The sequence below is a fragment of the Oncorhynchus tshawytscha genome, linkage group LG20 (assembly GCF_018296145.1).
Source record: "Oncorhynchus tshawytscha isolate Ot180627B linkage group LG20, Otsh_v2.0, whole genome shotgun sequence".
Lineage (NCBI taxonomy): Eukaryota > Metazoa > Chordata > Actinopteri > Salmoniformes > Salmonidae > Oncorhynchus > Oncorhynchus tshawytscha.
The window spans coordinates 47,739,267-47,751,766 of record NC_056448.1 but is presented as its reverse complement, the minus strand read 5'-3'; the positions used below and the strand labels follow the sequence as shown (position 1 = coordinate 47,751,766).

At 43.5% G+C, this 12,500-nt stretch overlaps 1 protein-coding gene across 1 annotated transcript in view; it reads left to right on the top strand.

The window, feature by feature from the left end:
• The window catches only part of LOC112242007 (netrin receptor DCC-like), a 222,801-nt gene that overhangs the window by 122,030 nt on the left and 88,271 nt on the right, over positions 1 to 12,500 (top strand). The window contains exons 7-9 of the mRNA XM_042302044.1: positions 441 to 687; positions 8,931 to 9,085; positions 12,348 to 12,496. Coding sequence (XP_042157978.1) covers positions 441 to 687; positions 8,931 to 9,085; positions 12,348 to 12,496 — 551 coding nt within the window. The remainder of the gene's footprint in view (positions 1 to 440; positions 688 to 8,930; positions 9,086 to 12,347; positions 12,497 to 12,500) is intronic.

The window sequence follows — 12,500 nt, the reverse complement described above, 5'->3', positions numbered from 1 at the left end:
CTCTCTCTCTCTCTGTCTCTCTCTCTCTCTCTCTGTCTCTCTCTCTCTGTCTCTCCCCCCCCCTCTCTCTCTCTCTCTCTCTCTCTCTCTCTCTCTCTCTCTGCTGCTGTATCTTCTGAATGACACTATTCTATTATTCACTTCTTCACTGTATTAACTTAACTCTTTACTGAAAATAATGATTTTGTCTATGATCTTCTTTATCACTTGTTCTTCCTCTCTTTCCTTATCTTCTCATTCCATCGACCATACTCCTCTTGTTTTATTCATTCCCTCCCACCCACCCTCCCTCCCTCCCTCCCTCGTCCTCGTCCTCCTTCCTTCCCTCCCTGCCTCCCTCCCTCCTTCCCTGTTCTCCTCCTCCTCTTCCTCCCTGTCCTCCCCTTCCTCCCTTCCTTCCCTCCCTCCCTCTTTCCTAAATAACTAACATACCTACCTAGAACCAGTAGCCAGCCCAACACCAGCTCCTCAGGTCCCTAGCCCTGAGTCCCCTACTTCTTTGACTTACTCCTCTCCTCCCCCACCAGTTGTCCCCAGCTCAGGTGTCCTCCTCCCCTCTGCTCCCCGTGACGTGGTCCCTGTCCTAGTTTCCAGCCGTTTTGTCCGCCTCAGCTGGCGTCCCCCGCAGGAGACCAGAGGAACTGTCCAGACTTACGGCATCTACTACTCCCAGGACACGGTCAGCAGGTACGGTAAAATACCACACGGTCAGCAGGTATAATACTACACGGTCAGCAGTATGGTATAATACTACACGGTCAGCAGGTATAATACTACACGGTCAGCAGTATGGTATAATACTACACGGTCAGCAGGTATAATACTACACGGTCAGCAGTATGGTATAATACTACACGGTCAGCAGGTATAATACTACACGGTCAGCAGTATGGCATAATACTACACGGTCAGCAGGTATAATACTACACGGTCAACAGTATGGTATAATACTACACGGTCAGCAGGTATAATACTACACGGTCAACAGTATGGTAAAATACTACACGGTCAGCAGGTATAATACTACACGGTCAGCAGGTATAATACTACACGGTCAACAGTATGGTAAAATACTACACGGTCAGCAGGTATAATACTACACGGTCAGCAGGTATAATACTACACGGTCAACAGTATGGTAAAATACTACACGGTCAGCAGGTTAAATACTACACGGTCAGCAGGTTAAATACTACACGGTCAGCAGGTTAAATACTACACGGTCAGCAGGTTAAATACTACACGGTCAGCAGGTTAAATACTACACGGTCAGCAGGTTAAATACTACACGGTCAGCAGGTATAATACTACACGGTCAGCAGGTATAATACTACACGGTCAGCAGGTATAATACTACACGGTCAACAGTATGGTAAAATACTACACGGTCAGCAGGTTAAATACTACACGGTCAGCAGGTTAAATACTACACGGTCAGCAGGTTAAATACTACACGGTCAGCAGGTTAAATACTACACGGTTAGCAGGTTAAATACTACACGGTCAGCAGGTTAAATACTACACGGTCAGCAGGTATAATACTACACGGTCAGCAGGTTAAATACTACACAGTCAGCAGGTATAATACTACACGGTCAGCAGGTATAATACTACACGGTCAACAGTATGGTAAAATACTACACGGTCAACAGTATGGTAAAATACTACACGGTCAGCAGGTTAAATACTACACGGTCAGCAGGTTAAATACTACACGGTCAGCAGGTTAAATACTACACGGTCAGCAGGTTAAATACTACACGGTCAGCAGGTTAAATACTACACGGTCAGCAGGTTAAATACTACACGGTCAGCAGGTATAATACTACACGGTCAGCAGGTTAAATACTACACGGTCAGCAGGTTAAATACTACACGGTCAGCAGGTTAAATACTACACGGTCAGCAGGTTAAATACTACACGGTCAGCAGGTATAATACTACACGGTCAACAGGTACGGTAAAATACTACACGGTCAGCAGGTTAAATACTACACGGTCAGCAGGTTAAATACTACACGGTCAGCAGGTTAAATACTACACGGTCAACAGGTTAAATACTACACGGTCAGCAGGTTAAATACTACACGGTCAACAGGTTAAATACTACACGGTCAACAGGTTAAATACTACACGGTCAACAGGTACGGTAAAATACTACACGGTCAGCAGGTTAAATACTACACGGTCAGCAGGTTAAATACTACACGGTCAACAGGTTAAATACCACACGGTCAGCAGGTAAAATACTACACGGTCAGCAGGTTAAATACGACACGGTCAGCAGGTTAAATACTACACGGTCAGCAGGTTAAATACGACACGGTCAGCAGGTTAAATACCACACGGTCAACAGGTTAAATACCACACGGTCAGCAGGTTAAATACTACACGGTCAGCAGGTTAAATACTACACGGTCAGCAGGTTAAATACTACACGGTCAGCAGGTTAAATACTACACGGTCAACAGGTATGGTAAAATACTACACGGTCAGCAGGTTAAATACTAAACGGTCAGCAGGTTAAATACTACACGGTCAGCAGGTTAAATACTACACGGTCAGCAGGTTAAATACTACACGGTCAGCAGGTAAAATACTACACGGTCAGCAGGTTAAATACTAAACGGTCAGCAGGTTAAATACTACACGGTCAGCAGGTTAAATACTACACGGTCAGCAGGTTAAATACTACACGGTCAGCAGGTAAAATACTACACGGTCAGCAGGTTAAATACGACACGGTCAGCAGGTTAAATACTACACGGTCAGCAGGTTAAATACTACACGGTCAGCAGGTTAAATACGACACAGTCAGCAGGTACGGTAAAATACAACACTGTCAACAGGTTAAATACTAAACGGTCAGCAGGTTAAATACTACACGGTCAGCAGGTTAAATACTACACGGTCAGCAGGTTAAATACTAAACGGTCAGCAGGTTAAATACTACACGGTCAGCAGGTTAAATACTACACGGTCAGCAGGTTAAATACTACACGGTCAGCAGGTTAAATACTACACGGTCAACAGGTTAAATACCACACGGTCAACAGGTTAAATACTACACGGTCAACAGGTTAAATACTACACGGTCAGCAGGTTAACTACTAAACGGTCAGCAGGTTAACTACTACACGGTCAACAGGTTAAATACTACACGGTCAACAGGTTAAATACTACACGGTCAACAGGTTAAATACTACACGGTCAACAGGTTAAATACTACACGGTCAACAGGTTAAATACTACACGGTCAGCAGGTTAAATACTACACGGTCAACAGGTTAAATACTACACGGTCAACAGGTTAAATACTACACGGTCAGCAGGTTAAATACTACACGGTCAGCAGGTAAAATACTACACGGTCAGCAGGTTAAATACTACACGGTCAGCAGGTAAAATACTACACGGTCAGCAGGTTAAATACCACACGGTCAGCAGGTTAAATACTACACGGTCAGCAGGTTAAATACTACACGGTCAGCAGGTTAAATACCACACGGTCAACAGGTTAAATACTACACGGTCAGCAGGTAAAATACTACACGGTCAGCAGGTTAAATACCACAAGGTCAGCAGGTTAAATACTACACGGTCAGCAGGTTAAATACTACACGGTCAGCAGGTTAAATACCACACGGTCAACAGGTTAAATACTACACGGTCAGCAGGTTAAATACTACACGGTCAACAGGTTAAATACTACACGGTCAGCAGGTTAAACACTACACGGTCAGCAGGTTAAATACTACACGGTCAGCAGGTTAAATACTACACGGTCAGCAGGTTAAATACTACACGGTCAACAGGTTAAATACTACACGGTCAGCAGGTTAAATACTACACGGTCAGCAGGTTAAATACTACACGGTCAGCAGGTTAAATACTACACGGTCAGCAGTTTAAATACTAAACGGTCAGCAGGTACGGTAAAATACTACACGGTCAGCAGGTTAAATACTACACGGTCAGCAGGTTAAATACTAAACGGTCAGCAGGTTAAATACTACACGGTCAGCAGGTTAAATACTACACGGTCAGCAGGTTAAATACTACACGGTCAACAGGTTAAATACTACACGGTCAGCAGGTTAAATACTACACGGTCAGCAGGTAAAATACTACACGGTCAGCAGGTTAAATACTACACGGTCAGCAGGTTAAATACCACACGGTCAGCAGGTTAAATACTACACGGTCAGCAGGTTAAATACTACACGGTCAGCAGGTTAAATACCACACGGTCAACAGGTTAAATACTACACGGTCAGCAGGTAAAATACTACACGGTCAGCAGGTTAAATACCACACGGTCAGCAGGTTAAATACTACACGGTCAGCAGGTTAAATACTACACGGTCAGCAGGTTAAATACCACACGGTCAACAGGTTAAATACTACACGGTCAGCAGGTTAAATACTACACGGTCAACAGGTTAAATACTACACGGTCAGCAGGTTAAATACTACACGGTCAGCAGGTTAAACACTACACGGTCAGCAGGTTAAATACTACACGGTCAGCAGTTTAAATACTAAACGGTCAGCAGGTACGGTAAAATACTACACGGTCAGCAGGTTAAATACTACACGGTCAGCAGGTTAAATACTACACGGTCAGCAGGTTAAATACTACACGGTCAGCAGGTTAAATACTACACGGTCAGCAGGTTAAATACTACACGGTCAGCAGGTTAAATACTACACGGTCAACAGGTTAAATACTACACGGTCAGCAGGTTAAATACTACACGGTCAGCAGGTTAAATACCACACGGTCAGCAGGTTAAATACTACACGGTCAGCAGGTTAAATACTACACGGTCAGCAGGTACGGTAAAATACTACACGGTCAGCAGGTTAAATACTAAACGGTCAGCAGGTACGGTAAAATACTCTTGAAGATTGTTCCACACAAACCAGGTGCAGGAAAACTAAAAGCTGATTTACTCAGTAGAGACCAAAGGAATTTTCAGCATTCAAACATCCCTGAGACCAGGGATGTGGTAACTCACATGTCTAAAGTTTAGTAATGATGTTCGGTACAGTGGAACTTTTAGTCAAATGGTTTTCTAAATGAAAACATTGTATCAGCGTACGTGACATAAACAAACATACCTTACTTCGGCACGGGGGAATAAGAGAAACGCTTCAGTGCATTTACTGTTTATTGAAATTCGAGAAGGATCACCAACAAAATCAGATGTAGAGCTTAGAAATGTAGACATCTGTTTCTCAGTTTTCTGATCGATTGCCACGACAGTGTCAGGCTTCCTTACTTTGGCAAAGGCCGGATTTCTCATCTGAATGAACTCAGTTAGCTCCGAACAAAATCAAGAGGCAGATCTATCTTTGACTCTGAATTGTTTAAAAGGGGCGTGTTTATCTGCCAAAGGATTAAATATGGAGGAGAACATTTCTAGAGCTCAGGGTCACGAGGATACAGTGGCTAAAACACAGTAAAAATTGATGAGGAGACAACCTTTTACAGTTTTTTTCGATTGCTAAACGACAGTGGACACAACTGGAGTCACATGTGCAAAACTCTAACTACAGTCTGCACAGCAGCAGTTCATGTGGACCAAACTCTAGTTCGTTTTTCATTGCTTGAACACAGTTTTCAAAACTCTACACACTTATCCCATGACTTTAACCACAACCTGCACAACACTGTGGATTTACAGCACTTTGTTCAAATGCTAACACACTGCTGTCAAAACTGTGAACCACACATTCAAAACGGAATAGATTTCAGCCTTGTGCCTTTCAAACACTGCTGATTGCAATTTCAGCTGAAAGGCTAAGCAGGTGTCTTGTTTTAGACTAGTTAGTGAACACACACACATATTACAGTATATATTGGTAGAGCTCAGAAAGACTCATTTTGGAAATGGAACAAGGAAGATGGGTTCGTGGAGGGAGAAGGGTGGCAGGGAGAGGGCGGATGCGTGGAGGAAGACAAAGAAGACAAAGAGCTGTTATTTCAGATGAAATAAGGGCTACACTTATAGACCATGTCGTGAACCATGGTCTCTCATTGAGAGAGGCAGGGTTGAGGGTGCAACCCAATCTGCAAAGATCCACAGTGGCTTCTGTAATGCGAATTTTCCATCATGCAAACAGGTGAGAGTTACATCCTTACAGTAAATGAAAACATTACAGGAATCTATTTTGTATTGCAGTTATAGAATATTTACACAGATATATATTACAGTAAGTTTGACTGTAAAATATATTTTTACAAATCAAATCAAATCAAATTTATTAATATAGCCCTTCGTACATCAGCTGATATTTCAAAGTGTTGTACAGAAACCCAGCCTAAAACCCCAAACAGCAAGCAATGCAGGTGTAGAAGCACGGTGGCTAGGAAAAACTCCCTAGAAAGGCCAAAGCCTAGGAAGAAACCTAGAGAGGAACCAGGCTATGTGGGGTGGCCAGTCCTCTTCTGGCTGTGCCGGGTGGAGATTATAACAGAACATGGCCAAGATGTTCAAATGTTCATAAATGACCAGCAGGGGTAAGAGGAAAACTATTTTCAGATGCGCAGGAAAATGTTATTGTTGACATGGTTGTTGTCAACAATGCAATAAAACTGTGGGAGATTCAAGATAGAGTGCTGGCTGATAATGATATATTTGAAAATGTTAATTCTGTCAGCACAACAACTATTGCTCGAGTCCTAAAGAAACACCAAGTTACAATGAAACAGTTATACACTGTACCATTCGAGAGAAACAGTGAACGGGTAAAAGAGCAAAGATACCAATATGTCCAGGTAAGACGTCTGAGGTTACGTACACAGCTATACAAAATATTTACAGTAAAAAAAAACACTAGCATTTCTACAGTAAAACTGTGCACTTACTGTTTTTCAGAGAGTAATGGAGGTGGAAGCACTGGAAAGACCACATTCATTTGTATTTATCGATGAAGCTGGATTTAACCTTGCCAAAACACGGCGCAGAGGAAGGAATGTTATAGGTCAAAGGCCACTGTGGAGGTTCCAGGCCAAAGGGGGGGAAATATCACCATGTGTGCTGCAATGGCCAATGATGGTTTGCTTCTCAACACACCACTCATTGGCCCATACAACACAGAAAGGCTTATAGCTTTCCTAGAACAGCTCTATGCTCAGCTAGTGCCAGCAGAACAGGGGGAGCCAGTAAGAAACCCCCAAGTTTTTGTCATAGTTTGCGATAACGTTGCTTTTCACTACTCTGCAGCTGTCACAGATTGGTTTGCAGCACATCACAGATTTATGGTTTTGTACCTGCCTGCATATTCACCCTTCCTCAACCCAATAGAGGAGTTTTCTCTGCCTGGAGGTGGAAAGTGTTTGGTCACCACCCACATGACCAAATGTCTCTTTTGGAAGCCATGCGTGCCGGATGTGAGGACACGAGTCCAGAGGACTGCCAGGGATGGATAAGGCACTCCAGAAGGTTCTTCCCCAGGTGCATGGCAAGAGAAAACATTAGATGTGATGTTGAAGAAAACCTGTGGTCTGATGCTAGAGAGAGGCAGGATTAGCCCCTCAATTATTTGTTTGAATTACAGTATGTACTTTTAGTTTCTACTTTTTTTTCTCATTACTGTAATTCTGTAAATTACTACAGACTATTGAAGCAAACTGCTCATTTTCATTTACCTTAAAGAATTATGTTCTAAAAATTGTAATAAATCATGTGAAAGAATGTCACTCTTTTCTTTGAAGAAAATATTACTTTGTATGAAGTCACTGAAATTGTTCAAACTGTAAAGATGAAAAGTTAGTATTTTCTGTATTGGTGTTTGATGCTAGTGTTTTTACTCTCAGTGTGTTCTGAGTGACAGTGTGTGTTATCTCATATGCAAATTCTCCACTATAAATAATAATTTACCCCAATGTCTTCATCAGAGACAAATCGTTTAACCATGTTTCCTAGAGAACCAGAATGTCAGGACACGAGTCCTGAACCCAAACGCATGTTTAGGTGCAATAGCTCAAGTCACCTCGGAGATTTAAAGTCATAAGGGGTATTCAGACTTAATAATCTGCCAGCTATTTGTTGAGTTAGGTTTTGCCAAGGCCCCTGGCCAACCACGTGAGAGCAGACTGAGCATTTCACAGACCTCCCTCAAGTTGCTGGATAAAGGGTGCTGGGAGGCAGGAACTGGGAGAGCAATATTGACAGAGCAGTCACTGATCATCACTTAAAATAGTATATATATATTTTTTTAAATCCATCTCAGGTCCCATGCCCATCTAGTCAGTGAGATTTGAATGGGGATGAAGAGGTGCTGAAATCCTCTGGGATTACAGTTTCTGCAGGAGGGATTATATGGATTGAATGGTATTTTGGAAAGGACGTCTGATGCCTTTTCCAGTGCTTTCTTCTGATCCTGTCTCTCCTTACTGGGAGTCTGTTTCTGTTGTGTGTGTGTGTGTGTGTGTGTGTGTGTGTGTGTGTGTGTGTGTGTGTGTGTGTGTGTGTGTGTGTGTGTGTGTGTGTGTGTGTGTGTGTGTGTGTGCGTGCGTGTGTGTGTGTGTGTGTGTGTGTGTGTGTGTCTGTGTGTGTGTGTGTGTGTGTGTGTGTGTGTGTGTCTGTGTGTGTGTGTCTGTGTGTGTGTGTGTGTGTGTGTGTGTGTGTGTGTGTGTGTGTGTTTCCGGTGCTTACTCTGTCTCTCTGTCTGTTGTTTGAGGGAGCAGTCTGTACCAGTGTCTGTTGTTGTTTGAGGAAGCAGTCTCTATGACTGTGTTAAATTAAAGGGAGTATTCTTTAACTGTGTCTGTTGTTTCAGGGAGAGGTCTGTGAACGTGTCTGTTGCTGTTTCAGGGAGAGGGCTGTGAACGTGTCTGTTGCTGTTTCAGGGAGCGGGCTGTGAACGTGTCTGTTGCTGTTTCAGGGAGCGGGCTGTGAACGTGTCTGTTGCTGTTTCAGGGAGAGGTCTGTGAACGTGTCGGAGCCAGAGACCCTCCAGATGACTGTCAGTAACCTGAAGCCAGAGGAGACCTACTCCTTCAGAGTGGTGGCCTACAACGACAACGGCCCTGGCGAGAGATCCGAGACACTCAAACTCACCACGCAGCCTGAGTGTAAGCCTAGTTGAGCCCTGCTCAGTATTCTCACCCGGGGCAGAAATACAGCCTCGTCCCACTTAGGCTCCAAGTATAAGTCATACTGACAAAACTTCATGTAGCCAGAGCACTGCCCAGTTCATAGTCAACACACAAACCAAATCCAATTGTATTGGTCACATACACATATTTATCAGATGTTATTGGTCCATACACATATTTATCAGATGTTATTGGTCACATACACATATTTATCAGATGTTATTGGTTCATACACATATTTATCAGATGTTATTGGTCACATACACATATTTATCAGATGTTATTGGTCACATACACATATTTATCAGATGTTATTGGTCACATACATATATTTATCAGATGTTATTGGTCCATACACATATTTATCAGATGCTATTGGTCACATACACATATTTATCAGATGTTATTGGTCACATACACATATTTATCAGATGTTATTGTGGGTGTAGTGAAATGCGTGTGTTCCTACAGTAGCTCCAACAGGGCAGTAATATCTAACAATACACAACAACAAACACTAATCTAAAAGTAAAAGAATGGAATTAATAAATATATAAATATTAGGATAAGCAATGTCGTAGTCAGGAGTATAAATGTATATATACACTATCCGTTAAAAGTTACGACACACCTACTCATTCAAGGGTTTTTCTTTATTTTTACTATTGTCTACATTGTAACACTATCAACACTATGAAATAACACATATGGAATCATGTAGTAACCAGAAAAGTGTTAAACAAATCAAAATATATTTTAGATTTCAGATTCTTCAAATAGCCACCCTTTGCCTTGATGACAGCTTTTTGCGCACACTTGGCATTCTCTCAACCAGCTTCACCTGGAATGCCACCTGGCTGCTTTTCCTTCACTCTGCGGTCTGACTCAGATCAAACCATCTCAATTGGGTTGAGGTAGTGGGATTGTGGAGGTACACAACTAATTCATACAGGACAACCTAGTCACTAAACCCAACCAGAGGTGAAGGTGAAGGACCCACCGCTCTGACAAAACCAGTAATGACCTGGTTTTCCAATGCAGGAGATGAACACCAAGTAATCTGTGCAGTTTCACTGCAGCTCAATCCCCCGTTCTACCAGTATAAAGTTTTGCGCCTATTCCATCGAGACCGTTTTGGTTGTTTTGCTCTCTTACGACACCCACATGCTGTACGGCAGTCATCTGAACCTACTGTCGTGGACGTCTTCTCACAAAACCGACTGTCCAGACCGAACCGTTGGAGCTACAAAACAATATCTACAGAGGATACTTTAGCGAACATTCGTTGGTTCGGTTGTTTTGCTCTACGAGGCACAAAAGCTTCATGGGACTCGTCTGAAGATAACCCAGTACCGGGCTGAAGGTAACCCAGTACCAGGCTGAAGGTAACCCAGTACCGGGCTGAAGGTAACCCAGTACCAGGCTGAAGGTAACCCAGTACCAGGCTGAAGGTAACCCAGTACCGGGCTGAAGATAACCCAGTACCAGGCTGAAGGTAACCCAGTACCGGGCTGAAGGTAACCCAGTACCGGGCTGAAGGTAACCCAGTACCGGGTTGAAGGTAGCCCAGTACCGGGCTGAAGGTAACCCAGTACCAGGCTGAAGGTAGCCCAGTATCAGGCTGAAGGTAGCCCAGTATCAGGCTGAAGATAACCCAGTACCAGGCTGAAGGTAACCCAGTACCAGGCTGAAGGTAACCCAGTACCAGGCTGAAGATAACCCAGTACCGGGCTGAAGGTAACCCAGTACCGGGCTGAAGGTAACCCAGTACCGGGCTGAAGGTAACCTAGTACCGGGCTGAAGGTAACCCAGTCCTGGGCTGTAAAAACGGGACCAAACATTATATCTGGGATTCTAGCTGTCAATCTGCAGTCTACAAATGATTTGTAATTATGTTCCGTCCCCCCAGTCCCCCAGGCTCCCCCGTCCTCTCCCCCGGCCCCCTGTCCCCCCCGGCCATCCACTCAAGCAAAAATGGTCCCGCGGCTGAAACTAGTTGATGATCCCTGGTCTAGACCTGCAGGGTAGAAGGGAGAGGACGGTAACATGACATTCCTCATCTGCTGCTCCAAACACAGTGTCACACTAGTACACCAGTAGTCTCACACACACACACACACACATCTACACACACACCGCGATGTACCAGTACACTCTCACAAAATAATCTCTATCTTTACTCCATGATTCTGAGCAGAGATCAGCTATAGATTATTCTATATAAGGAGAAGAGTAAAACCCTGCCGAACCAAAGATGGATTTGCCGGCGGATTTGGGGTGTTTTTAGGGCACATGGAGTGTAATTTAATTCTTTCCCTCTCTTTCTTTGTCCCTCTCTATCCCACTTGCTTTTTGTTTCTTTCTCTGCCTGGTCTGAAGCAGCAATATACAAGGTGGTATTACAGCGTGTGGAAGCTGATTCCAATCTCCCCTGATCCTTCCTTAGCTCTCCTCTCACTGGGGCCTCATCTATCCAGCCTGCCAGATTACATTGTTCTATAAGACCTTGTGGAGGTGGAAAACATACCATTCAAATATCTGCAGCTCACCTTTTTAAATCACGCTTTACTATTAAAACCTTTTAATAACATGGCACGAACACCTTTAAAGGTCCCCAATTGAAGTTGATTTTTACAATTATTATAATTATCTCAATATCAAATCGTTTCTGGGTAATCATTAAAGACCCAGTGCAGTCAAAAACGTGATTCACCTGTGTTTTATATTTATTTAAACGCCATGACTCTGGAATAATACTGGGAAATTATGAAAATTATAATAATGCCTTTTAACTGTAAAAACTGTTTGAATTAGTTAATTGACCAATAAGAAAGAGAGTTCCATACCTCACTACCAATAACAGTACATGCCCCCCCCCCACTCAGACCACTCCCAGACAGTCCTAGAGGAATTATTGCTTGAAAAATTGTTCTTTGTTATTAAGAAGCTGTTTTTGTTTATTTTTGACCATTTTAATTGAAAACAATCACAGTAAATGTACTTAATTGTTACCCAGATATGATTTGATTTTGAGATCAAAACGGCTGCGTTGGACCTTTAAGTAACTTAATGTCATTGTTTTCAGTTTAAATAGTCAAAAACAAACAGGAAATAGCTTCGGATGTGTGTGTGTGTGTGCGTGCGTGGATGCGTGCGTGCGTGCGTGCGTGTGTGTGTGTGTGTTTGTGCGTGCGTGTGTGTGTGTTTCTGATCTGTTCATGTGTTCCTGTCCCAACAGTGCAGGTCCCCGGGCCGGTGGAGAACCTCCAGGTAGGGTCCATCTCTCCCACCTCCATCCAGGCCTCCTGGGATGCTCCAGGCTACGCCAACGGGCCCCTGCTGGGGTACAGACTGCTCTGGACCGAGACACCCGCTGGGAAGGAACAGGTAC